The sequence below is a fragment of the Corylus avellana genome, chromosome 1 (assembly GCF_965113065.1).
Source record: "Corylus avellana chromosome 1, dhCorAvel1.hap1.2, whole genome shotgun sequence".
NCBI classification, from domain to species: Eukaryota; Viridiplantae; Streptophyta; class Magnoliopsida; order Fagales; family Betulaceae; genus Corylus; species Corylus avellana.
In genome coordinates this window covers 42,560,847-42,588,661 of record NC_142490.1, presented here as the reverse complement: position 1 = coordinate 42,588,661, position 27,815 = coordinate 42,560,847, and the positions used below count along the sequence as shown (strand labels likewise).

General features: G+C 37.4%; 3 protein-coding genes across 7 annotated transcripts; 2 read left to right on the top strand and 1 right to left on the bottom strand.

Moving 5' to 3' along the window:
* The first annotated feature begins 329 nt into the window (after positions 1-329).
* SFR6 (sensitive to freezing 6) lies at positions 330-16,611 on the top strand. 4 transcript variants are annotated; one of them, XR_009438904.2, is made up of 17 exons: positions 330-933; positions 2,794-2,862; positions 3,822-3,910; positions 5,004-5,116; positions 5,290-5,391; positions 6,553-6,643; positions 9,131-9,724; positions 10,173-10,791; positions 10,940-11,019; positions 11,204-11,286; positions 11,920-12,153; positions 12,676-12,847; positions 13,151-13,668; positions 13,850-14,026; positions 14,460-14,834; positions 15,481-16,057; positions 16,197-16,611. XR_009438904.2 is itself a non-coding variant. In XM_059579654.2 (16 exons), the coding sequence occupies exons 1-16, from the start codon at positions 680-682 to the stop codon at positions 15,625-15,627; spliced, it is 3,720 nt and encodes a 1,239-aa protein (XP_059435637.1). In that variant the 5' UTR covers positions 331-679; the 3' UTR covers positions 15,628-16,188. The 4 variants fall into 4 exon arrangements, 1 of the variants encoding a protein (XP_059435637.1); XR_009438903.2 differs by having other exon boundaries at positions 331-933; positions 13,148-13,668; XM_059579654.2 differs by lacking the exon at positions 16,197-16,611 and having other exon boundaries at positions 331-933; positions 13,148-13,668; positions 15,481-16,188.
* Positions 16,612-17,535: 924 nt separating this feature from the next.
* LOC132171290 (trafficking protein particle complex subunit-like protein) lies at positions 17,536-23,836 on the top strand. 2 transcript variants are annotated; one of them, XM_059582573.2, is made up of 12 exons: positions 17,536-18,000; positions 18,086-18,170; positions 18,242-18,372; positions 18,458-18,560; positions 18,963-18,977; positions 19,846-19,991; positions 20,179-20,368; positions 20,856-20,930; positions 21,183-21,299; positions 21,722-21,766; positions 22,897-22,995; positions 23,358-23,836. In XM_059582573.2, exons 1-12 carry the CDS (start codon positions 17,714-17,716, stop codon positions 23,376-23,378), a joined length of 1,314 nt encoding a protein of 437 aa, XP_059438556.2. In that variant the 5' UTR covers positions 17,536-17,713; the 3' UTR covers positions 23,379-23,836. The 2 variants fall into 2 exon arrangements, with proteins under 2 accessions (XP_059438556.2, XP_059438557.2); XM_059582574.2 differs by lacking the exon at positions 21,722-21,766.
* Positions 23,837-25,081: 1,245 nt separating this feature from the next.
* LOC132171334 (stem-specific protein TSJT1) lies at positions 25,082-26,520 on the bottom strand. The gene is made up of 4 exons (XM_059582625.2): positions 26,208-26,520; positions 25,837-26,077; positions 25,553-25,673; positions 25,082-25,432 (listed from the first exon to the last, which is right to left on the bottom strand). Exons 1-4 carry the CDS (start codon positions 26,417-26,419, stop codon positions 25,239-25,241), a joined length of 768 nt encoding a protein of 255 aa, XP_059438608.2. The 5' UTR covers positions 26,420-26,520; the 3' UTR covers positions 25,082-25,238.
* Between the last annotated feature and the right edge of the window lie 1,295 nt (positions 26,521-27,815).

Below are 27,815 nucleotides of genomic sequence, written 5' to 3'. Positions count from 1 at the left end.
CATTAAAATCGCATTCAATGTGTGTTGTTAAGAGCTAATGAGACAGGAAATAAAAGAGCATTTCGAGGCTTAGGGAGCCCAAGTAGGTAAGCCTCGGGCCCAAGAATCGTCTCTCAAAGCAAAGCGCCAACGCAAGAGAGCGCTGAATACTGTAGTGTTGAGACAGGCGCATCAATGGTAGCAGCAGAGCTACCCCTTCCAATCACGGAAAGCCAGAGAGAAAGATAAGAAAGAGATATAATATTCTCTTCATCCGACGAACTCTCCTCGTTTCGCCCAAACCCAAAAGCGCGAGCTGCCAAACACACACCCTCCCCCCCCCCCCCCCCCCCTACTCAGCCGGTCCTACCCCAGACCCAAAAAAGAGAAAAGAAAAGGACGTTGCCGGCATTTTTGTAAAGCATCCCACACCACCTGGAACCACTTGCTTCGTGCCCTAACCCCAATTTGCAAACCAAAAGTCACACACACGCACTCGGAGACACAGAATTTTTTTTAAAAAAAAACACACGACGAAAGCCAAACCAATCAGAACTCCCAATCAGTCGCCTCGCTCGCCCACACTTACCCCCCACTAATCTCTACAGTGATATCTGTCGCCCTCAATTGCGACTTTCCCACCACTCACATTTCTCTCTCTTACTCTTTCTCTTTCTTATATAAATTAGGGTTTTCGGCTATGAATCAAGTCGTTGCGGGCGCTAAAGACGTGGAGGACGAGCCTGCGCCAGCTCTGTCCGCTGAGGTTTCCAAGGGCGCGGAGTCGACCGAGCCGGCCGGTGTCGCCGAAGAAGAGGCCGTGGAGAAGCCCGACGATCCCATGGAGGAGGACTCGCCGTTGAGTCCCGCCACCGTGTTCTGCATACGGCTCAAGCAGGCCCGCTCCAATTTGCTTCACAAAATGAGCGTTCCCGAGCTTTGTCGCAATTTTAGGTAATTTCCACTGAGAATCGAGCTCTAATCAGCGAATTACGAATTTTTTTTTTCGTTAATTGGATTCTATCTGTGCTTGAATTCGTCACTGTGCTTTTGTATTGGTTAGTGTTTTTGATTATTATTTTCTTAACTTCGCTTCGAAACGTATATTACTTCCGAAGGTCAGAAATGGTTAACTAACTTGGGAATTCTAAGCGATTTGAGACGATTGAAAATGGAGAAGAAAGTGAATTGATATCCTGAAGAGACAGTTAGAATTGGTTTATGCTGACAGTGGAGAAGTCTGTGAATGTGTGTTATTCGTGGATTTCTATGGAACTGTTAAAATTTATTTAGGTTCTTTTCGTCTTGGTGCTACTTATGATATGTTCTAAGTCGCGGATTCTAATTGATAAAGTAATGAACTATATCGTGTCTTCTCTCTGAGGTCTATAATGCATGGCTTTGAATTCTTTCATCTATGCGTTACTAATAAGTTGAGAGAAGAAAGTATCAGTTAAATTTTGTGGAAATTGAACAAATTCCATGGGCAATTGTGTACTCTATTGTCATACAACTAAACTCAACTCAACTAATCTTTAATCCCAACTGAATTTGGTCAGTTCATTGGATCCTCGTCAACTAATCAGGGTTGGCCACATTTATTCTTTTTCGTCATTTTATCCTATCCAAAATCATATTCTTGGTTGCCTCCCTATTTGACATACTCATGGGCAAGTTGTCCTCTATTGTCATGACACCATCAAATTGTTTCTCTTAGGGGATGATAGTTATCGAGAAATTTCCCCTTTTTACATTTGTTATGTCATCTTAATCGGTGACTATCTTCTCTTATTTGGTTCGAATTTCTAATCTGTTAATGATACTATTAACAACTTCATTACAGATTAAACGCTAATTCTCTACTCTCTAGTCGTGAAGATTTATTGTCATTCTTACTACAGAGGATTGAAGCAAAGGTTTATTGCTTAATCTTTGCCTTTTGGGGCATGTCCTCCCATAATTATAACTTGCTTTGATCTAGAGTTTAGAGCTCAAAGGTTTGTGTTATTCCCAAAATTATTAAAAGTTGCATATAAACTAGTTAAATGGTATTAGGGGGAGAAAGGACAGATGAAGTAAATAATTGACTTCCTGACTAATTATTTATATCATCTTGTGCCACAGGTACAGCCAGTGGTCATTCTTACATAATAATATGTAGATAATTTCATAAGAATGTGTACTATTTCTATTTGTTCCAGATACCATGTGATATTATAGTTTGACAAGTAGTGAGATATGGCATTTGATTCTCATCTTATTTGGAGTCTCGTGGGTCATGCCTAGCAATATTGTTGAGCTACTTCAATGTTGGAAGACGCAAGGGTGGAGATAATCCAAAGAGTCCCTATGGAAAGTCATCACTACTTTAATAATGTGGAGCATTCAGAGAGAAAGAAATCGACATCTTTTTGACGACCGCGAATCTAATATGCTTCAACTAAAACCATCCTTGTGCCCTCTTAGATTGGGCTGTAACTTTTGTTCCTAATATCTCTTCCTCTAATCTTGTAGATCTTGTTGACTTTCTAGATTTTCCACCCCAATAGGGTGGTTGCATCTCTTGTATACTTTTCGTGTACGTGAGCTCTTCTTTCTAATTACTTATTATTTATAAAAAAATATTATAGTTTGACACGATGATTTTCTTGGTCTGAAATTCAAGAATTCTCTGTTTTGTCAGTTGACATGCTTGTCTTAAATAGAATAATTTAGTTTATTCATTTTATTGTGTGCATCTCACTATTTGTACCTTTTTAATTGTCAAGTGAAGTTTTTCTTTCATTTCAATAGTACTTCTGTTTGTTTTTCCAGTGGTGTAGCTTGGTGTGGGAAACTGAATGCTATAGCATGTGCATCAGAGACTTGTGCAAGAATTCCAAGGTTTGCATACTTTTTTCATTTTCTCGTGCTCTTTTAGGCTATTATTAAGAGAGAATGTGCTGGGATTCTTATGAAAATTTGAGTCTCCTATGGTATGATAAAATGGTTGAGAATCTGCACCAAATTTCCTTTTATGCTCAGGATAGATTTTGGAATTTCTAAGAAAAAGGGATTAGGAAAGAGCAAGTAAGCATGTTTTAAAAATTTTCTAGCATTTTCATTTACTCTTTCTTCCTTGTCTATTCTGAGATACAAATGAAGCATTGAGGGGAAATCTGTTATGAGAGTTAACTCCTTGCCTACCCCGTTTATTTATGTGTGACAAGAAGACTTGTGTGAAAATTGGACTCCCAATAGAAATATAATGCAGTGTTGCTGCCCATATCAGACTTCTTCTAAGTAGCCCTATTCCCTTGATAACATAATTGGTATCTGCTCATTGCTGCAAAGTTATACAAGTTGAGAGCTTGAGATGCAGTGCCTCAGGAAATCACAACTGCTCAATTTCCTAGAGCAACAGAACTTGAATTTGTAGCTCTATAGCTAGTCATTGCATGTAAATATGCATTTGTCCTGAAGTGTTGATTTGTTGCTGACTAGCTATTCTTTCTTATATTGAAGTTTTGGGACCCATGGAAAATCCCATTGAAGGAGAGCATTTTATTTTGTTGATCACTTGCCAGCTACTAACCATGTTTATAGCTTTCACCATTCTAGTTTCTGAAATTGCATACAACCATTTTCAGAAGAGGTGATGGGAGTTCTTTATTTTGGCATTAGTTCTCTCTCTCTCTCTCTCTCTCTCTCTCTCTCTCTCTCAAAAAAAAAAAATCTAAATGTAGTTTTATCTCTGAAATGAATGCAGCCCTCGTTTTTCTTATTTTTTATTCCTGATACTGCTTGTGAAAGTTGACTACTATATGATTTGAATTTTCCCGGTTTATATTTTGTTTTTGCAGTTCCAATGCAAACCCACCATTTTGGATTCCCATACATATTGTGATCCCAGAGCGACCAACTGAATGTGCAACATTCAATGTCACAGCTGGTATTTTGATGCAAATTACCACTTTTATTGTCTCAGTGCATTGTGACATTTTAGATTAGTTGATGTTGTTTTGATGTACAAACAATATCAGTCAGTTGTTTTTAGTGTTTTGCCTTTGAGGTAGGGAAACTACTTGCTAATATTGTTCCTTATAATTGTGCCGTGTCAAGTGGTTTTAGGCTTCATTTGTATCGGCGTAAAATAATTTTTGGAAAATATTTTTCATATTTTCCGGTGTTTGGTGTGACGGAAAATAATAGTTAACGACAAATATCTTCGGTTTGACCAAAAAAGCTTCTTTAAAAACTGTAAACCATTTTCCGAATTTAAACTTTTCAATCCCAAATCGCCGAACGACCGCCAGAACACTGTTGGACTTTGCCGGATCCCCACTAGGCCTCTGCTGGAACCTAGTTGGGCCATTGCAGTGACCCCATCGAGCCTCCACTAGGACTCTAGCGGGACCCCCCGGCCCTCATCGGGACACCACCCAGACCTCGTCGGGACACTGCACCTTGTTGTAACATTGCCGAAAATTTGCCGGGACTTGTTAGGACCCTGTTGTGACTGCCAGAACCCCACTGTGACACCGCTAGGCCCCCACAGTGCGGAAAACATTTTCTTGAAAAATGATTTTTCTGAAGACATTTTCCGACAAAAAATATTTTATGTCGAAGCAAACGGAGCCTTCATTTGACCTCTATTTTCTTATGAATCCTAAAATTGAGGAGAGTTAATGCTCTTAGATCACCAGTGAAAGGTCTCTGTTGAAGAAGGGAGGGGGGCATTTGAAGGCAAGAGTTGTTGCAAATGCTTCCACGAAAGCCGTATGAATAGAAGAAGAAAAAGTTGGAAATGTTAGACTTAAAAATTGAATTGCAAATAAACACCTTTTAATTATGTATTTGTCCTGGTGCAATTAATCTGAGTAAAGTTCTCCTACGTTATCAAAAAAAAAAAAAAAATTATGTATTTGCCCTAGATTTTGTTTAGTATAGTTTTTTTAACTATGTAGGATAATGAATAAAAACAAAGAAAGATTTTTGTATTGGTCTGATTTTGTCATTTATGATACATTGAGTACCTTTTGCAGATTCTCCTCGTGATTCTGTTCAGTTTATTGAATGGTCTCCCACTTCCTGCCCACGTGCCTTACTAATAGCTAATTTTCATGGGAGGACAACTATTAGGATTCAGCCTTCTCAAGTAAGCTAGACGACCGTATTACTTTCTCCAAATACTTTAGTAGATGCCTTTTTCTCCTGCCAATTAGTTTAATACCTTTTGTTTAGCTTCTTTTCCCTGCCTCTGTGTAGCTAGTAGCCTTTTGTTTATATAATGTTGCAGATTCTCATTCTTATATATGGTCTATTCATCAGGGGTCAGTTAATCTGGTTCGTGATGCTAGCTGTTGGCAGCTTGAGCATGAATGGCGACAGGATATTGCAGTTGTTACAAAGTGGCTATCAGGGGTGTCTCAGGTATGCACGGAATTGCTGTCTTCTGCTTATCTGATAAATTATTTGTGTATCTATTTATTACATATATCATGATTTGGTTTGGTGCTTTAATTGTAATGTTTTAGCTGTCCTGAGTCCTATTAGTTGCCATCAAGCTTTCAGCACATGGACAGAAATAATATCCGACAAATTTAATTGTTTCCATATAGAGTTGAGATATCTTAATTTTGTTTGATTAAATTTCGAAATAATTTATGACAAGGCATGAATTATTCTAAGCTATGATTTGTAGACATTTACACCAGTGTTGAGTGTTAGAATGGACATAGTGTCTGACCAGGGAATTCTGTAAAATTAAGATGTGAGGGGTGCAGTCAGACACATAAGAAGGTCTTTTACTATTATGAACTAGGAATTTCCTTGTAAATGTCTAGCAATGTAAATAAACAAAATGATAGTATTATTAGCCTATTCTCCTCTGTCCTAAAATGTTACATCCACAATCTGAAAAGTCTAGGGTTTGATAGAATAGAGTCAAATGCTTCTGCAACAATAGCAGCCAAACCAGAGGGAAGAATGGCAGTGGAGAAGAAGAAACAGCAGCAGTCTTAGTAACAGAGGAGAAGAACAAGAAGAAGCCAGCATCTATGATGGCAGAAAACAGTTTCTTCGTCAGTACTGTCTGTTTCCCCTGCTGATCTACTTCTTATTCTTAGAACTGATTTCAGTTCTTTTTCATTTTAATAATCAGGAAGTCTTTGGAAATAATGACCATTTCGACCCTTTCTAAATGTTGAGCCTTTCACTTTTGAGTATATTGCTATCCCTCCAAAATTTTTCTTTTCAAGAGCTTTCATCTGTTTCTTCATGACTTATTGTACTGCTTCAATCAAAAAGATATTTTGTAGACATTTTGATGGGCGTGTTCCCCTGTCTTCTACTGCATAGGGTGAAATCCTTTTTTCTAATGTGTAACCATATCATAACTTTTTGGCTTATGAGTAGGTTTGGGTAAGCTTTTCACATCACTGATAGATATTGTCTCGGATCCTAGTTCTTCTGTGTTCTAGCTTTTCCTTTATTGCTTGATTCTTGTACCTTAAGTACGTTTATTTATTTATTTTTATTTATTTATTTATTTATTTATTTATTTTTTATTGTTTTACTTGTGCTAAAAATCAGTACAGGTGGCTTTCCTCCAAAAGCAGTACGCCTACAACCTCAAAGTCGACTTTTGAGGAAAAGTTCCTTTCACAGCAGTCTCAAACTTCAGGTTTGTTTTTCTTTGCAATTTCTCTTTACAATGTGTTTATGACCCTGCCCTGTACAGCAGGAATTTTAATGTCTGATGAGCAATATTTCTAGGCGTGGGAAAGGCAAGGCCCACACATGTTGGCGTTTGAGGGTTTTGGGCTTTGATGTCTTGTGGGTGTTGGGTTTGCGGGTGTTTTGGGTTGGTTGGGTGGTGGGTATTCTTGCTGGTTTTTGGGTTTTGGGCTTGTGGGAGCCCATGTGTATACCGCCTATGTACTTAAAGGCACCTTACACTTCTTCAATAAAGTTATCCATTACTTATTTTTTTTAAAAAAGATTCATATGTAAATTGTAGGTGTTGGTTGTTTACCATATTTGGTAGCAAGCTTAAACTAGGTGATTGAGATCTTGGAAATCAAATAAACCAGATGATTACTGGATTAACTTTGTTCTTCAATAAACTGGAGTGCCTTTTTTGGCCGTTTTGGGTTATCTTGGGTGATGCCTGGTCGGGTTTTTGAGTTGCTAGCCTGTTGGTGGTCTGCAGGAAGAGGGGGGAGTGCTGCAGTTTGGAAGATGGTGCCTATTTGCTTTTTTTGGTGTCTTTGGAGAGAGAGAAATAATAGGTGCTTTGAGGATGTGGAGAGGTCTTTCGAGGACTTTTTATCCTATTGTTTCCATACTCTGTATCTTTGGACTGTAGCGTTTGTTTTCCCGATTTCGGTTAGCTATGATTAGGGGTGGGCAAATTAACCGTTACCGTTTAACCGGCCGTCTACCGGCTTCGACCGAACCGATATAAACCGTAGCCGATATGCTGATATCCTTATCGGTTAAAAAAAGTATACCGGAATTCGGTCCGGTCCGGTCCGGTCCGGTCCGGTTAAGCGGTTCTTATCGGTTAACCGATTTAACCGATAAGAAACTGGAATATATATATATATATATATATATATATATATTTTAAATTTTTAAGTCTAGTCCCAAAATGGCGTCGTTTAGTCTTTTAGAGAGGTTTCCAAATTCCCTCAAGTGACACAGGTTTCCAAATTTGTGTAATGGTGTTGCCCATGACTTATTTTCCTTTTGCTAGGTGACTTTAATTAGTTAATACTTTGTTTATTATTCATTAATGAATTTTATTTTAATTTGGGTTTGGGTAGGTTTGATGTTTTTTTTTTAAGTGATGGCATTTGATGGGATTTCTTTGCCTTTGGTAAAAGCATTTTTCATTAACTAGTTTTGCTAGTCTAATTAGCATTCATTATGTTAATTAGTCCATTTGCTTTGGAAAAATGTATTTTATAATATAAAAAAAAAAAAAAAAGTTGAAGTGGATCAATATAAAAAAGCTTCAATTTTTAGCCCAAAAAACAAATATTTGGGTCCCAACAACAAGTATTTGGTCTCTAAAATAACTCATTTTTAATAAGTTATTTTAGCCCAACAACAAGTATTTGGGCTCTCAAAAGTAAAAAAAACTCATTTTTGGTTTTTAGCCCAACAAAATAAATCAATATAAAGCTCTCGGTTAAATCGGTTAACCGGTTTAACCGGACCGTTTAACCGTGTACCGTTTTAACCGAAATTATCGGTTAAAATTCTTATTGGTTCGGTATCGGTTAATAAACCGTTTAACCGAAAATTATCAGTTAATAACCGATAATGTCCTTAACCGGACCGTTTTGACCGATACCCAGGCCTAGCTATGATGATTTCCTTGTACGTTTTTCCCTTTCTAGTTAGGTGTTCCTCCTTGTATACTTCCAGTATACTTAGGGGCGCCTTGCGCTTTTAATAAAACCAGCTACTTACTTATCAAAAAAAAACTTTGTTCTTCAATAGTAACTTATCAAAAATGAAAAAAAGAACTTTGTTCTTCAATAGTCCTGTGGATATAGTTTCTTAATGTTGAACTCAATTACATTAACTAGTGATGCATGAGATTTAATCCTAGATTGTTGAGAAGGATAAGTGCCCTTATCGTTGTTTTCCTGTTTTTCTGGTGGCAGTTTTTCATGTTTTCGTTATTTATTAATTTACTTATCAAAAAAAGTTTTTCATGCACAAACATAAAATATTATCTTTTGAAAGTTATATGTTGTAAGACTGTGATATAAAAGAAAATGAGTAAATTTAATGTTGCTTATAGAAGAAGTGAGAAATTTATTCCCGTGTATATGGGTTGCGCCCCTCTGCGCTCTTGTTATATAATACTTTTACTTATCAAAAAAAAAGAAGTGAGAAATTTATGTATCCATCCTTTTTCTTTATTACCACTATAATCTGATTCTTTAAAATTAATTGGTTGTCAAAATTATTGATATAATATAATATACAATCTTATATAGATACTACTGCCACTAGTACTATTTACTATGATAATGATGAATAATAATGTATTCCCAAACTTATTTGTTGTCTGCTTTTGTAAACAAATTCAGGTTATAAATCCAAACACCATCAAGAATGTTGTATCTGATGCAATCTTTGGTTTTTGTTTCAGCTCGGTGGCCCAACTTTCTTTGCGTCTGTTCTGTTTTCTCATCTGGTTCTGTTCAACTTCATTGGTCCCAGTGGCCTCCTAGTCAGAATGGTGCAGCGTCAAAGTGGTTTTGCACAAGCAAAGGACTTTTGGGTGCTGGACCTAGTGGGATCATGGCTGCTGATGCTATCATAACAGATAGTGGTGCCATGCATGTGGCAGGTGTTCCTATTGTGAACCCTTCCACTGTTGTTGTTTGGGAGGTCACTCCTGGACCTGGAAATGCATTTCAAGCAACTCCAAAGACAAGTTTGAGCAATGGGTTGCCGCCTTCACTTAATCCTCCCAGTTGGGCAGGTTTTGCCCCTTTGGCTGCATATTTATTTAGTTGGCAAGAATATTTAATATCTGAAGCAGCGCAAGGAAAAAGGACAGATCAAGATCTCAGCGACATTGTACCACTTCATTGCTCGCCAGTTTCAAACTTTTCTGCTTATGTGAGTCCTGAGGCTGCAGCTCAATCTGCAGCAACCACTACATGGGGTTCTGGGGTTACTGCAGTTGCCTTTGATCCAACCCGTGGTGGTTCTGTGATAGCTATTGTGATAGTTGAGGGTACTTTTATTATCCTGACTTGAAATTATTTATTTTCTAAATTCAATTTCATGCTGCTGCTGAAGTGGAGCAATTAGTTTGTTGATGATATTCAGTTTTAGTAATTTAAGCAATTGATGATGCAAACAGAGTTCGCTCTCTCTCTCTCTCTGTTGGCTCTTTTTTTTCCCCTTAGTAACTGTTGCCTGTAATTTACTCAGACATAATCTTGATCCATGCAAAGTATCACTGTTTTTTTCTTTCTTTTTCTCCCTCATTCCTGTAAAATGCACTAGTAAGTTTTGCATATGCATAAGGAAAGTTTTTCATGTGCAACGATACACTTCTGGCTTTCTGTCGATGTCTAGACTTCAGACATTGCTGAGCCTGATGCCTTATGTTCTCACTTTTCAGTTAACGGATTTAGTGGGTTTAAGAAATTGATCAATAACTAGTTTTGCATGTGCAGGACAGTACATGTCTCCTTATGATCCAGATGAGGGTCCTTCAATTACAGGATGGAGAGTGCAGCGCTGGGAATCATCTCTTAAGCCTGTTGTCCTCCATCAAATATTTGGAAATCCCACTTCTAGTTATGGTGGGCTGGCACCCATGCAAACAGTTTGGGTGTCCAAAGTGGATACAAGCATTCCACCAACAGATGATTTTAAATCTCACCAAGCAGCTCCAACAGGACCAGCTTCTGATGTAAGAAAGATATGTGATTTAGGTGTGGACAAGGGGAAAAAAGTCATTTTTGATCCATTTGATCTCCCAAGTGATGTTAGGACTCTTGCTCGAATTGTCTATTCTGCTCATGGTGGTGAGATTGCTATTGCTTTTCTGCGGGGTGGGGTCCATATATTTTCTGGTCCAAACTTTGCACCTGTTGATAAATACCAGATTAACGTTGGATCTGCAATTGCTGCTCCCGCTTTCTCTTCAACAAGCTGCTGTTCAGCTTCTGTTTGGCATGACACTAGCAAGGATCGTACTATGTTGAAGATAATTCGTGTTCTTCCTCCCGCTGTTCCAAGTAGTCAAGTGAAGGCCAACTCAGCAACCTGGGAGCGTGCAATTGCTGAGAGGTAATTTATGAAAGTACTTAGCGATATATTATCTGCAGGGAGTAACTTTGATAGTCCACATATCAGTGCTGATGGATATTTCCATGTCAATTGTCAGAGTTATTTCAATATTTTGTATTCTGATGCTAATTTCTGTTTGTCAGGGCAGATTTTGGTGGAGCCTTTTGGTTGGAGTTGATTGGTGGGATGCTGTTGGCTGTACACAGAGTGCTGCTGAGGATGGCATTGGTAAGAATATTTAAATTTTCTGCAGTATTATTGTGTGACTGATAAGAGCATAGTGCAAGAGAAATTAAAAAACAAATGCAATGTCATTATATGATACCTTCGTTTATGCATTTTCCGAGAGAATATCCATGTGTAATGATGGCAGCACCTCTTTTTGATGACACTGATTCTTGCTTTCTTTCAGTTTCTCTGAACAGTGTCATTGCAGTCTTGGATGCGGATTTTCATTCTCTTCCTTCTACACAGCACAGACAACAGTACGGTCCTGTACGTTTCTCTTGACTATTGCAATCTTAAAATCTATTTATTTTGTTTTTAGATATCATTAACACTTTTTTGTATGTGCTGACTTGATACTTACAATTATGAACATAGGAGTTGCTTGCTATTGTAGGTTCCTCTTACCTTTTTCCTATTCCAAAAATATAATTTTTCTGGATAGTTATGTGCCATCTCAGGGATTGTGGGTAATTAGAAACTTTGTATCTCATTTTGTGGTTCTTTCTTATCTTGTAATTGTGCTGTTCATTACTTCTCCAAATAGTGCTACCACAAAATAAAATAAAGGTACGAATAGTGTATAAATTATAGAAATTTGACAAGAAAATTATTTAATATGATCTAACATGATATGCTCCTCTAATTGCTATGCTACTTATGATGCATTGAGAGGTTATGATAAAGTCACAACAAAGTTTCTGCTGCAGCCGAATGATGTTCCAGTTCTCCAAATTGTATCTATTTGAGGAAGTCTCATAATAGCATTGAAATGACTTTTGATTTAAGTTCTGATAAAGTAACTTGCTTTAAAATTTATATAAAGAGTCCACATAGATGGCCTCCGTTTTTTCATCTTTGTAGCTGACATCCACCTGCCTAACTTGGTTTGGGATGATGCAGAGTCTAGACAGGATAAAATGCAGGTTGCTGGAAGGTACAAATGCTCAAGAAGTTAGGGCAATGGTTCTTGATATGCAAGCAAGGTTGTTGCTAGATATGCTAGGGAAAGGAATTGAATCAGCTTTGATAAATCCTTCGGCTCTAGTACCTGAGCCATGGCTTCAAACTGGTGCATTATCTGGCATTGATCCTGAAGCAATGGCTGTTGAACCAGCACTAGTTTTGAGCATTCAGGTTTCCTTTGGCTCTATTTTGACTTTTCATTTTCATGTGATGTCTTCAATCCTTTTTTTTTTTCTTTTTTTATCCTTTCTGTTTTTTATTTTCTTTTGGCTGTCAATCCTGTCAAAATTTTAAATGCTAAGATCAGCTGATGCCACTGATGGGTTCTTAGTTGTCCCATACATCCAGTAGCTGTAATGTAATGTGGTTATTTCTGTGCGGCATACAACGTATTTTCCTTTTTTTTATTCCTTAGTTGCTAAAGTGAATATATTTCAATAAATACTGCAGAATGTAGTATAATAGATTTGGGCTATGTCTAGGCTATCATAGCTGGAAAGTGAAACTTGAACAAACCAATTAATGTTAGCCAATTTTGGGCTTATAATTTAGCCTTAGCCTAAGAACTGTTATTGAGCTGGCCAGAGGTGTCCCTTTCCTCTGTCAGCTCATATGTTTCTTGATATGGTAGTTTTATTTTGTGCACTTTTCCTTTATTTTTGAGCTTTTTTTAATTGCTAGAATATAATGCAGGCTTACGTTGACGCCGTTCTTGATCTAGCTTCACATTTCATTACACGCTTAAGGCGCTATGCAAGTTTCTGTCGCACATTAGCCAGTCATGCTGTTACAGCTGGCACTGGAAGCAATCGCAATATGGTCACTAGTCCAACCCAAAGTTCTGCTACTCCTGCAACAAGTCAAGGTGAGTATGTGCTGATCTTCCCAAAATTTTGTATGTTGATTTAATCAGAGATGTCAAATTCTATAATGCCTACACAATAAAAATTGAGCACATGCTGATCAGTCACATCATTTTTGACCTACTTAAGAGGCAAGCAAGGTGTAGCTGCAGTAATATTTTTCTTTTTCACATGGTGATCATTGACATGCGTTTTGTGTTTAAGTCACCAGAAACAAGCAGCTCCTATGAATATAATTTTGTACCTCTTTCTCATTGATGTCAATGCTACATTTCTCTTAACACTAATGCCATATTGTCCAGAAGGTCAGACTGGTACTGCAAGCTCCACAGGAAGCACCCAAATGCAAGCTTGGGTACAAGGCGCTATAGCTAAGATCAGTAGCACAAACGATGGAGTGTCCAATTCCACTCCTAACCCTATAAGTGGTCCATCATCTTTCATGCCGATAAGCATTAACACAGGAACTTTTCCAGGAACCCCTGCGGTTAGGCTCATTGGGGATTGTCATTTCCTTCATCGATTATGCCAACTTTTGCTTTTCTGTTTTTTCTTTCGGCGAACACAACTTCCCCGCTTTCTCGGGGCTGCACAGAGAAATGCCGATACCAATATGCAAAAACCTCAGCCAGGTGCTCCTGGCAAGTTGGAGGAGATCAATTCTGTGTCTACGAAACCAACTTCAGCTGTGGCCAGGTCAGATGATGGTCAGGTAGCTCGAGCTAATCAACTCATAGCTGGGGCAAAAGGAATTGAAGACGGAACTGCTGGCCGGTCAAGACTAGGTTCTGGCAATGCTGGTCAAGGATACACTTTTGAAGAGGTGAAAGATGATTCTCTCCTATTACTTCAAACTCCACATAAAATGAAGCACCAAATAAATATTTTTCCCATATGGCAAAACTATTTTTTTTATTCATGAACTAAGAAAATTGTTTGGTTTCATGTTCAATAAGAGCATAAAAAATTTGACATGAAGAACTCTATTTATTGATGTCACGCAGGTGAGGGTCCTTTTCCTTATTCTTATGGATCTTTGTCGGCGAACAGCAAACCTGCCACATCCCTTGCCAGTTTCTCAGGTGGGGAGCAGCAACATCCAGGTGCGGCTCCATTACATTGATGGGAATTATACAGTACTTCCCGAGGTTGTAGAAGCGTCCCTTGGCCCACATATGCAGGTATCTACGTTTATGCTTTAATCTTCTAAAAGACGTACTGATTATAAAGGGAGCTAAATGAGATTCTCTATCACTAGTTATGAATGATCCTGCCAAAGATTAAACTGAATCCTCTATTGCTTTGAAAGCCTGCAATATAGTAAAGTAATAGTGACCCGTAAATAAAATAAACTGTTGTCTTCTCTCTATATGTGTTAGCCAGTGTCGCAAACTATTATACTGATGTAGCATGGTAGAGTTTGCTTTCTGGTAGAGTTGGAAGGGCTTTTGCTGAAGGTCTAATAAAATTACTTGTTTGGGCACTATGGGTTTTGACCTTACCTTTGTTCTGTCTCCGGTTCCTTTGAATTTTTTGAAATCCTAGAGTCATGCCTTCTGTTAACATTTGTTATTGCTACTCCTGAACTTTTGCCTCCTTTAATGGGCCGCGTAGAATATGCCCCGGCCTAGAGGTGCAGATGCTGCTGGTCTCTTACTCCGTGAGCTAGAACTCCACCCTCCTGCTGAAGAGTGGCACAGGCGGAATATGTACGGTGGGCCTTGGTCTGATCTAGATGATATGGGTCCTGTGGATGACTCTGCCAAGCTAAGTTCTGGAGACCCACTTGATTTCAACTCATTGGAAAATTGTGATGTTTATTGTGGTGCCCATAGCCTGTGGCCAAGGAAGCGCAGGATGTCTGAAAGAGATGCAGCTTTTGGCTTGAACACTTCTGTTGGCCTGGGAGGATATCTTGGTATAATGGGTTCTCGCAGAGATGTTGTTACTGCCGTGTGGAAGACTGGCCTTGAAGGTGTTTGGTTCAAGGTTTGATAATCGTCTTATTCAAATATTTGTTGGGTCTTAAAAAATTCAAATATTTCTTATTTGGGTAGTTAGTGTCATTTGCCTTAGGGTGGCTAGTTGATAAAAATCTGCAGACATTTTATATTATTTCGTAGCGTCATTTGGCTTAAGTTACTTGATAAAGATCTGCAGTCATTTGCCTTAAGTTACTTGATCTGCAGACATTTCATATATGTCGTACTGTATATGGATATCGACAGTACTATGGGTTCCATCTAGAAATTCCCTGCGTTAAAAATCTATTTGGTACCTTTTTTTCTTTGTCTAACTTATGGATTTCTTTAATTACCTTGACTGGACAGATCCTGTGGTGATCAGAAAAAAATGTTTATTTCAAGCGTTGTTTTCACTTTTCATCTATTTCTCTTCTGTAACACTTTGTTTGAAGTACCTGACACCTTGAGAAAATACTGAATGCCATCGGCTATGACTAGTGATAATTTACAGAGTTACTTAAGGATTTCTTGCTGTGAGTCTTATCATCTTTTCGTGTGTTTTGTTCCCCCTTGGGCCCCACACCCCTTTTCTACTCTCCTTCCTGTCAGTGAGTTTGCACATGCTTTTCCTTTTTAATCTAACTTTGTAATCTTGACTTCTTGGGATGCAGTGCATAAGATGCTTGCGGCAGACTTCAGCTTTTGCGTCACCAGGTACTTCCATTCCACCTAATCAACATGACCGGGAAACTTGGTGGATCAGCCGCTGGGCTTATGGCTGTCCAATGTGTGGTGGAACATGGGTTCGTGTTGTATAGATATGATTGCATCGACTGTTTTGTTCATAGGCGTGCTTATGCCCTCCCTGTTTATACGGGAACAAGCTCCATGGTGATAGATATGCATATATAGTAGTTGATAATTGGGAGTATACCAAATATGATGCTGACTGGACACTTAGAGAAGAGGTGTTGGTTAGGTGGATGGACTCATTCGAGAATATTTTCTTTCTCAGTAATCAACTTCACTTGGATCTCATGATAGTAGCCATCCTATTTCTCAGTTCGCTGAATTCTATTCATGCCAAAGCAATCTTCTGTAAGATATGCAATTTGGGTTTCAAGGTCAATTGTACCCCCACTATGCTTGTCTTCTCCCCTATTTTATGCAGCTATCCTGCTGCAGAGATTCTAGGACGGATCCCCCTCCTTGTTTGCCCAGTGACAGTACATATTGGCCCATCCCAAGGTGACTCTTCCACCCCTTAAAACATCAGATAAAATTTTACATATTGCAATCTTAAGGACTTGATTTTGCAATTTTTTTGTGGTAAATTTTATTTAAATGCTTAGGCTTTTGCCAATTCTCTTCTCTTTCCACTTGGCAGATTGTAAATCTTCTTGCCTCAACCTTGACGCATCTATTCTGTGTACGAAAACTATTTCTAGATGGAAAAAACATATTTTATCGTTGTCGCTGCTGCTGGCAAACTATTGACAATTTCTTGCGGGGGCAAAAAACTTTGCTCTTGATTGCTGTGAAAGAACGATCGGTTGCTTGAATCATACCAGCGTGCTTCTCTGCATCAGTTGGCAGATGCCTGATAGGTTTATTGTTTATCTTGTGTATTACGTTGACGAAGAGATTACGCAAAAGCTAGCAATTGTACTTTCTGTTACCGAAAAAACAATTACACCCTGTTACCGAAAAAACAATTACACCCTCGTAGATGATGACGTAATGTAAATCTTTTGAACTACAGAAATGTCAATTAGATAGAATCAGATGGCAATTTAAGGTTTGTTTGGTTTAACGGTTTCAAAACATTCTAATTGAAAAAATAGCAATTTTGAAATGCGGTTAATGAATAAGTGATTTTTTTCTGAAGTAGTTAACGTTGGGTAAGATTGTGGTTTGTTCTTTAAAATTATGCGTTTTTTACTTTTTGTGATTTTGTTTAAATGGGTTAAAGACGTGTGAAATCGTAGGGCTAAACGGGCTCTTGGTGGTTTTTCATATCCCCTCCTGATATGCAGACAAATATGTGCAACGTCTGCGAAGCATGTAGGCAAAAGAACCAAAAAACAAGCTGGCGGTAAGTAAGCTTTGTTGAGGTATTGTTAGAAGAGATTATGAATCGCAAAGCTCGTGGTACCTTTTTGTTTGAGTATTAGAGATGGTAGACTGGGACGAGCCATGTTTTTGTGGAGCTGCTGATTTTAGAACCCTATAAATTTGCTATTGAGAAAAACACAGAGTAATTTTATTTGCCTTCTATTCTCTTCCATTTTTTAAAGCCATATGTAGCGTAGTCTTTCAACTAACAAATTAATCTTTATACACAAAATGCTATAAAAATCACGATAAATAAACTTAACTCCAAAAGAATAAGAGGACGATAAGATTTATGAGAGGTGATCTATGGTGGTACTCATAGTTATATTAACAAAAGAACATAATGTGTTTGTCAAATCTTTTTTCCTTAAACACCATAGTTGATGTGGATTGATGTAAAAAAACATAAAAATGTTTAGTATAAAAAAATATTGTTTTGTAATAATTTTTTATTTAAATAATAGTAAAAAAAAAAAAAAAAAAGTGATACGATATAGAAAGTAAAAGAAGAAGTATAAAAAGTGAAAAAAAAAAAAAAAAAAAATTTGAATATTTTGATGTTGGTTTTATTGGAAAAAAGAAAGAAAGAAAGTAAATAGTGTTGCGGGGGAGGGAAAGAGTTTAACGAACGGTGCCAAAACCGAGATCCACTCTTCAATTTGTTCCTCGAAACTAGTTTTGTTCGTTCTTTGGTTCAATTGGACGAACTCTTCCACTCTAGAGAGCTAAATAATCGAACAGTCATCGCCCATTTCCATCTTTAGCGCACTCAGAGAGAGAGAGGGAGAGATGAGCAGCAGTCCAGGGACGCACTCGCTCGCGTTCAGGGTGATGCGGCTGTGCAGGCCGTCGTTCCACGTGGACCCTCCGCTCCGCCTGGACCCGGTTGATCTCATTGCGGGCGAGGATATCCTCGACGACCCCATCGCCGCCTCCCACCTCCCCCGCCTCATCGACTCCCACGTCGCCAACCCCGCCGACTCCTCGGATCTCAGCTACCGCTCCCGATTCCTCCTCCACGACCCCTCCGACCCCATGGGCCTCTCCGGCCTCCTCGTCCTCCCCCAATCCTTTGGGTCTCTCTCTCTTTCTCTCTCTCTCTCTCCCCTAATTAACTCATCGCTAATCACAATTATAACCCTCTAATTACTCTCTTAACAGCGCGATTTACTTGGGAGAGACGTTCTGTAGCTATATCAGCATCAACAACAGCTCCAATTTCGAAGCGAAGGAAATTATAATCAAGGTCAGTGTTTTTCACTTTTCATTCCTCGAACAAAGCTCTTCAATAACTGCACAATGAATGGTTCATCGCAGGCGGAAATGCAAACAGAGAGACAGAGAATCTTGCTTTTGGACACCTCGAAATCCCCCGTCGATACAATACGCGCGGGAGGGCGCTACGATTTCATCGTGGAACACGATGTGAAGGAACTTGGAGCTCACACGTAAGTCGTAATCTCACCCAGCGGTGTCTTTGTTTCAGTGAGTGCATGTGTTTATGCCTTCTGTGTTTGCTTCCCAATCTTTTAGGCTCGTCTGCACTGCGCTGTACAATGATGGTGATGGCGAGCGTAAATATCTTCCGCAGTTCTTCAAGTTCGTTGTTGCCAATCCGCTTTCTGTTAGGACAAAGGTATGCGAAATCCATTTCTTTTGTTTCATCGGCGGCCCAAAATGCTTGAGTTGATTCCAAATGGTGAATGTAATGTAATCATTTACTTATTATTCTAACAATAAGTGGGGTTCAATATGCAGAATTTTTTAAATTTAATTTGAAGTTAGGATCATTTACTGATATCATGATAAATTTCCAATTCTCGACGAAGTTTGAACCGATAGAAAATAGTGAATTTAGTCCTGGCTGGAGGTTCAAACTTTAGCAAAGATAACATCGTTTGGATATTATGTTGTCATAGTTAATACCAGGGGCACCGGGCATTGGTTGCTTCCTGGTATGTTATTCGGCATTTGTGTTTGAATGAGTTACATTATATTCTTTTGCAAAATGTAATATGGGTTAGTTTCTGTTTTGCAGGTTCGCGTTGTTAAGGTATGTTGAGGCTGACTGTTTGTTGAATGTAAGTTTGAGAAATCTTCCTGCTAGCCTTATAGAATTTTCAAAACTGAAGTAGGATTGCTTTTATGTGTCCACTAACTTCAAATAGAAGTACCACGTTAGGATAATTTACGAATGAAGTGATAGGAGTAAATGGCATCAACTCTAATACCTTACTGTTTGATCAGTCATCTTGCTACTCTTGTATTTAATTTCCTTCTTTTGTTTGGTTCTTATTAACTTATCTCTTTCTTTCATCTTTGGTACTTGAAACATTCTAGTGGGTTATGCCAATTTTGTGCTTCATTTTTCTGGGGTGGGGTTTCTTTCATCTTTGGTACTTGAAACATTCTAGTGGGTTATGCCAATTTTGTGCTTCATTTTTCTGGGGTGGGGGTGTTTTCTTATATATATAGACACACACACACACACACACACACACACACACACACATACATACATATACATAAGGGGTGGAAGCTATTGCCAACACCGTGTCTGGTTAGTTAAAAGTTGATCCAGTGAACAGCACCATCAGACGCCCACCCTTTGGATTTCTGTGATTTAACTATTTATAGACCTAAGGAAGCCACATTGGAAATGAGCTCATTATGTGCATTGTATTGCTACAAGTGTTACAAACTACATAGTGGAAATGCAGGTCAACTTAACCTCACCGATTCTTCATGTTTCTGGCTTCTCTGTGTTGATATTGAAATTCTGCCTTCTTCACAGCTTAAGTGATAATATCTCATCATGTGAGATTCTTTGTGCCTGTCATAAGTGATCAAGTTTGTGATATTCATTTGGGTGTTTGTCTGGGTCATTAGCCTCCCTATGATAGCTGCATCCTCTTTCTCAGGAAACTACATTTCTGGAAGCTTGCATTGAGAATCATACAAAATCAAACCTTTTTATGGACCAAGTTGAATTTGAGCCCACTCAGCATTGGAGCGCAACAATATTAAAAGCTAATGAGCATGAGTCAGACAACAATTCTAAGACTAGGTGTGTGGCAATTTTACTATTTTATAGAAAGATTTTTGACAGATGCTGCCTTGCTTATTCTCACAACAATTTTTTTTTGCCTTATTATTTTTTGGCATGTGTCTGTAAGCAGACTTCGAATTATGTAAACTAATTTTATCTCCCTGTATTTCTTAATTATTGATCATACACTAATTTATACTGACAGAGAGAAGACACCAGTCCTTATCAGATCTGGTGGAGGAATTCACAACTATCTTTATCAGTTGAAAGTGTCATCTCATGGTTCTGCACAAATGAAAGTTGAGGGTAGTAATATTCTTGGGAAACTTCAGATTACATGGCGTACAAATCTGGGGGAACCTGGTCGCCTACAGACACAGCAGATTCTGGGCACTGTAAGTGCTTTTTCTTCAATACATGGAAGCTTGAATATATTTGAAGACCTTACCTACTAACCTATCACTCATTAAGAGGAATATTTTCCACTATGTACTCTTTTTTGTATTTATTCCTATTTCTAACTATTCTTTTTATTTGAAAACAAATACTTTTTAATTTTTTTTATTTACGTATTCTGTTTTTTCTCCATTAGAAGTCTGTACTAGGAATTTAGGATCGAGAAGATGGCAGTGTTTTAGGTTCTTGTTGATGTAGAGATGGTCTCTCTTTTTCTTTTCTTTTTTAATCTTTTTATTCTTTTCCTCAGTGGGCATGTCACCATGTATTTATGACATGCATACACTGGGAATAGTAAAGTTGCAACTTTGAGGCATGCAGACAAACTCATGCTTATACATACACGTGTGTACAAACACAAACATATACAATTTTTACGTAAGCAAGTAACTGTTTCACTTATTCTTTGGACTGTTTCTTTGGCAGCCTGTCACACGCAGTGATATTGACTTGCATGTTGTGGAGGTTCCATCGATTATCAACTTGGAAAGACCCTTTTCGGTAATTATGATCATTTGTTACCCCTTTTCTGTGTCTCTCTTTATGCACAATCCGAGTGCAGTTTAACTGACAGAATTTAAAATGGCCATCTGAAGTTATTCACTCATTCTAGTGTTTGTTAGAATTGATTCTCCATCCTTTAGGTTGTCCTTTTCCTTTTCATTCTTCAATGGTTTGCCCCAAGTTTATTTTCAGACAATTAAATATCTAAAATTGTTTGGAAACTGAGTGATAATTGCTTCCTCTCTACAGCTACACTTGAAACTCACAAACCAGACAGAAAGAGAATTGGGACCTTTCGAAGTTTCTTTCCCGCAAAATGAGTTGCGTGAAGAGAAGGTTATTATGATTAATGGTCTCAAAACGATGGTAAAGCATTTAGACTATTAATATTATGTTTAAAGACATTTTAATTGACAGATGGTATGCTTATTGCTCAATTTATGATTTACCATTCTGGATTTTCTCTCTAGTGGGGAACACTCATTTTAGTATCCTAATGATTAGGTGCATAGTTGCTCAATTTGCTTGAAAAATCACTTTCCTCTATTTAACTTGGTATGAACCTTGACCTTGAGATTACGGTAGACCTTGGAAACTTTTTGTACTTTGGGCATAGTTGAGATGAGTTACATGGATTTGACTTGATGACATTCGCATAACTTTTATGCATGTCAGTTTCTTAATCCCTCTCTTCATGCTTATAATTTTTTTTTTTTCTTTTTTTTTTTGTAAGTTACAAAAATCTGGATTGTCTGTTTTTGATTTATGGATTTGATATTGGCGTACAGGTTTTACCTCAAGTTGCAGCGTTTAGTTACACAGACTTCCACCTGGTAAAGAGAAACTGACATGCTCCTTATATTCCAATTTAGCTTGAAACTATGGCTTCAATATACGCCTTCACTTTAAATTTTTGTATAATTTTCATGTAAAATAGTGTAATTGTGAAGATTTTATATATGGAACCATCTAGTAGAAATGATATTTGAATCCAATGGTATCTCCTCCCCCTAGAAGGGTGGAATCACAGGTTCAATCTTGTTTAGGTGCACATGTTTGTGCTATATTTTTATATATGCATTAACCATCTTGTATGTGTAATAAAGGCTCTTCGAGTGTGGATATTAGACTTTTGCAATAGTTACCAAATTATACTGACACAACTTAATTATATTCCATTCCCTACAGTATTAGCCTATCAAGTTACCAAAGGTGGCATAGAGAGTTAACTTGTTAGCTCCGTTACTCCACCATCCTGAAATTGAGTGAAAACCATTTGTAGTTTGCCATAATGACTAAGAAAGCCTCCCTATGGATCTGCTCCCAATCAGAGTTTACTTATATGACACTTGATAAGAATAGAAAGGAGGAATGATGTGCCTATTCAAAGGAATAAATAACTTGACATGCTATCAGACATGATAGTAGGTGCCACGCTCCTAAAACAGTCTTAGGCTCACAAATGTAAAGCCAACCACTTATTTCATACCAAGACTTCGGTCATTTGGACCTGTCAATACTATAAGCGGGTTCGCCATTGTTGGAAGGGTTGTTAGCTCACATAATACTTAAATGGGGTATTTGTATGTCAAACAATCTTTTGTGTAGAAATTACCTTGTTTGATTATAGTTTTTGGCTGGTCATTTGTGTTTTGTTTTAAATTTTTTGGGAGAGAGAGAGAGAGAATAGATTGTGGTTGCTTGTGCCCCATTCCGGTTTTCTGTTTTGACCATAATTAATTGGTGAAATGACTAGTGGTTGTGAGAGTAGATCATGTGATAGACTTGCCGAATTTTTGCTGGCCTACTTACTGCAATATAATTTTACTCATTGACAACCATATCATACTGTTGCTTTATGTCTCCGAAACTCTATAGTAAGGATGTTATCCTGAATAATATTCTCCTCTTTTGGTTATTTTATCTCTAGAGTATTTCCTTAAACCTGCCTTTGCTAATGCAGAACCTCATTGCTACTAAACTTGGAGTTCAGAGAATCACAGGCATTACAGTGTTTGACACAAGAGAGAAGAGATCTTATGAACCTTTCACAGACTTGGAGGTTAGTTAACAATTTTAGTTAGTTTTGTATTTTTCCGGCCACTAGAAGCTAGAAACACCTCGTCAACTATGTTATAAAGGGCTGTTGTGGCCAATGTTGGTCAGACTGTAAGGTCCATTGCTGGAGCCTTAAGCTTGTTTGCTTAAATGGCCCCAAAACGACTAATATTCTAAGAAGGAAGTTGAGCTATATTAGAGGCTTAAGCAGTTCACTTCTCATCCTCATTTATTTCTTAGTTTGGTGAATCAACTCGTTGGTTGTGGTTTAAATTTGTATTCAACTGGCTTGCCCTTTGAACTCTAAAATCCCGAGGTAAAATTTGTTGAATTACTCTTCTGATCTATGACCCTGACATGTTGCAGATTTTCGTGGATTTGGACTAATTTATTGGCTAGTTTTCTTCTGCTGAGCCCGATTTCTTTTCATACTACTTGAGGGGATTAATCCGTCTGTGGGTATATGATGTTATGATCTGCATCGTCAACGGGCTTCAATTATATCAAGCAGATCTGGACAAACAGAAAAACCCAAGTTCATCCAGTTTGATGACTGTTGACGCCAACCCTCCTCAGGCTGGGATGACTTGCTGTGGTATCACATGAATCTTTCCCTTCTCAGCAAGGACCAAAATCTGGTTATCAAAGTTTTTGGTAATTCAATTACTTTGAGATCATAGACAAAGTTGTATGATTGATTTGGAAAAAAATATACCTGCTGTCTTATTTTCTAGTTGTGAAGAAGCGAGTAACTTTCTTATGTTAACTTATGAAACTCAGGTGTACTGAAAAATAAATTTCTTATGAATCTCTGGTGTATTGATGAAATAAATTTCTGATCTATCTCATTGTTTCAAACTATATTCCTATGCATTTGCAGACTTCTCTAATGTCTAGGCATCCAAAATAATCAAATTCTGAATGAATCTTTTTTTAATTTTTTTCTTTAAATGCACAAAAACATTACACTAATAATATTGTGTTGGGTTGAATCATTCCGAGCAGAACTCCATTGCTCAAAGAGAAGGGGGCAAGGGTAATAAAAAAAAATTCTCAATTATAGAGAATTCCGGTCACAACTGGAGTCTATTAAAACAGATAAAACGTAATTATTACCATAACCCAAAATATTAATCGTAACTATGAATTATAAACAGAAAATGTCCACCCACAAATAAATTGGACCGAGCTTGTTTGCCAAAGCCATTTAGGGTCTGTTTAGGATTGCGTTTGAAGAGCTTAAAAGTGCTTTTAACACTCAAAAAGTCAATTTGAAGAATAAAGTATTCATTTGGTAAAAAAATTAATATATCTTTTAAGAGTTCAAAAAGCCTAAAAATAGCCAAAAAGTACTTTTGGCAAAAGCTTAAAAATGAAGCTTTTGTTAAAAAATTCTTTTTTACTTAAAGCTAGATTTTTCAAACGCAAACGCAATCACATACATGCTAGTCTTTTACTATAAATGCGTATGTGTATGTAAGGGCATAACCAAGTTGAAGTGTGGGGGCTTCAACCCACCAAAAAGTATTTTTTTTAGTTTCTTCCCCTACCTAAAATTATAGTTTCACCCCTATATGTAAGCTTACCAATTCTTTGATCTTCTCATTTATTTAAATTCATTTAGTTTGGTAAATGAAATGGCCACCGTCCCTTAAAAGCCTAACAAGAATGGTGTCCTAATCTGATCTCACAATAGATTAGGATACTTTCTTTTTTCTTTTTTTTTATCGGAAAAAAGAGGCGGATTAGAATTAGTGATCTTTATTTTATAAGGCATACTCTACAGTCAATTGAACTACCATTTAGAGACAAGATATTAAGATACTTTAATAGTATTTAGTTGCCCCAATTTTTGTCTTTCTCATTTAATTATTCATTTTGTTTATTTGAGATTTATATTCCTCTTAAAAGTTCATTGAATGAAGAACGAGAAAGAGAAAGAGAAAGAAAAATTGGCATATTGATTGTGACAATTATATAGATCTAGAGACCCTCTTGTTCGAAACTGCTTGAAGTGCCAATCCCATAATTTCACTTGTTTGAAACAGGTGGCCTTGCAATGCCATCCATTCAAGTGGACCAAGTAATAATAATACTTTAAAACAACATTATTTTATTTATATTTATATTTACAAGAACTGCACGTCAATTTAAACTCTCTAAAACCAGAAAAATTAACATAAAATCCAGCCTTTAGGGGGATGGGGGGGTTTCACATAATTGAGTTTAAGAATCTCGATTGAATGGTCAGGATTCTGAGCCCCATAGTGCCCAGTTGGCTTCGCTGCCAACACGTGGCATGCTGTTGATCTTCGATTGGACATCAACCTTGAAGTTGGCCCCACACATGACCCCCTCGCTATCAATCCTAGGCATTGCCTTCATTTTCTTCGTTGGATGCTCAAAGCTCTTCAATCCATGCTCACTGTGAAACATGCACCCTGCATTTGTATCCACCAAATCCAACCTCATCAGATTGGCCTCAAAACAAAACATAATTTACGACCAATTTGGTCATTCCATGGAAATTCTTACATCAACTGGAATAAATATATACATACCACTAGGGAATGGCGCAAATGATTTACCACAACTTGCTTTTACAACCTCCAACTTATCAGAAATTATCACAGAACCATCAGCTGAAATCCCCCAGAACAGCCTGATTTCTTCATTCCCACCCTGCACAACCAAATAACAAAGTGCAACCCGTTTAATTAAATAAGTGGTGTGAAAGTTATTCTATATAATCTTATTATATAAGCACGGCCTAAACCCGACACACAAAAACCAAAAACCCGTATTTATGAATCATTTTAGAGCTGAAAGAGTAATTAATAATTACCAGAGCAGCAAACACAGTTTTTGCATTGTCATCAAAGACCACAAAGCCAAAGCTGCCGTCCAGATCTTTGAGGACCTGATCGGCCGGGTATGGGCCACGGTCACGGAGAGTCCTGTAGGCCTCAATCACGAACATCGCCTCATTGGTGCCCTTTGATAGCCCATACTGCTTGATCAGATGGCACAGATTGTTTAAGCTCCCCCGGAAAATGCAGTATATTCCATCCACAGCACAGAACATACTGCAATATCAATTTATTTATTATATAATCTAAATCAGAACTAAAACCCAATATTATTTCTTTCTTTCTTAACTTATATATATATATATATATATATATTTCACGGAATGGGCAGAGAGAAGAAAATTACCTCTGATGAATGGAAAATGGTTTCTCTGGTGGGAGATAAGAAAAAGAGGTTCCATCTCCAAAGCTGATGGAGACAGCATTACCAGAATCATGAGAAACAAAATCCCTGAGAATCTCTTGTGAAAGCTTGGGCTTCACAGAGGATTTCAATGGCGCCGGGCTATTAAGCTCCTGCGGCGGCTGAACAAACCCTTTGTTGAATATCCCCAACATCTTCTTCTTCTCTTTTTGCTTTCAAAAAAACTTCCTCCACAACACAAATCAACAAACTTCAAGCAGATCTAAAACAGCTCGATGAAGAACAACGTTTGTGATGCATGGTTTTTTATAGGGAGTGAAATAGACAGGGAGAGCTGACGTGGCAATGTTATCCAAAACTCGCTAGATATTTGATAGATATTACATAGATGAGATACATTCGAGGTAAAGCGTAATTGTTGGGGGGATGGGGACGTGGCGACGTGGAAGAATGAAGCCAATCGGGTAGTGGGATTGAGACAGCAAGTGCCCAGATCTGATACGATGGTTGGTGGGAAGTAGGGGTCCTATTTTTGTCCACATGCATACGGTCGTACTAGATTTGGGAAAGTTCGAGGTTACGAGGGATCTTATCCACATCAAATCGCAGTGACATTGTTCCGAGTCAGCAGAATCATTTTGGGTTTGTTCGGTGAGGAAAAAAAAATTTAGTATAATAATTAGTAAAGAAAAGCGATAAAGTAGTATTAAAAAATATAAAAATTTTGTTTTGTAATGATTTTTTTTATTTGAATAATAATAAAAAGTAAATTATATGATATAAAGTGAATATTTTGATGTTGATTTTTTTGTAAAATGAAATAAATCGTATTTAGGAATGTCAGTGTTGTTTAACAAACAAGTCGATGACTTCCGCTCATCTCGTGCCTCATACTTGTTTATATATGTGGATAATAGTTGTCAAATTATTTTTTAAAGATTTTTTTTTTTTGGGGGGGTGTAGGAATTATGATTCACCTTTAAAAGTATTTTATATTTTGAAAAGTATTTTGAGTTTTCAATGAAAATTAAGGTTTATTTGAAAAAAAAAAATTAGAGTGCATTTTTTGTAATTTTGTTTTTTATTGTGATTTCAGATAAATGTAAAAAGAGTTTTAAGTTATTAGTTGAGAAGTGCTATTTGTCGTTATCATATGTGTAGGATACACACACCTTTACTTATGTGGATCCTATAAATTGAATGGGAGAACGACAGAAAAATGACGTTTAGACTTTCTCTTGTTAATACGTTGCATTTTTGTTTTTATTATTATTTTTTTTTCTATAGCTGCCCGTTGATTAAATCACATTGAAAAACCTATTAATCAATGCAAGGAAATAATATCCTGACATATTAAAATAATACATGATCTAATGAAGCAAAAATTGTGTTGTTAATCAGATCTCATGAGGGTTAAGCTTGTTGCATCCGAGTTTTCATATTTATATCCGTGAAAATCAGAAAAAAAACAAACAGAATAAATTAAATTGACTGTAAATAATTCACACACACACACACACACACACACACACACATATATATATATATATATATAGTAGAGAAAGTGAAAAGAGAGCTTCTTATTTTTGT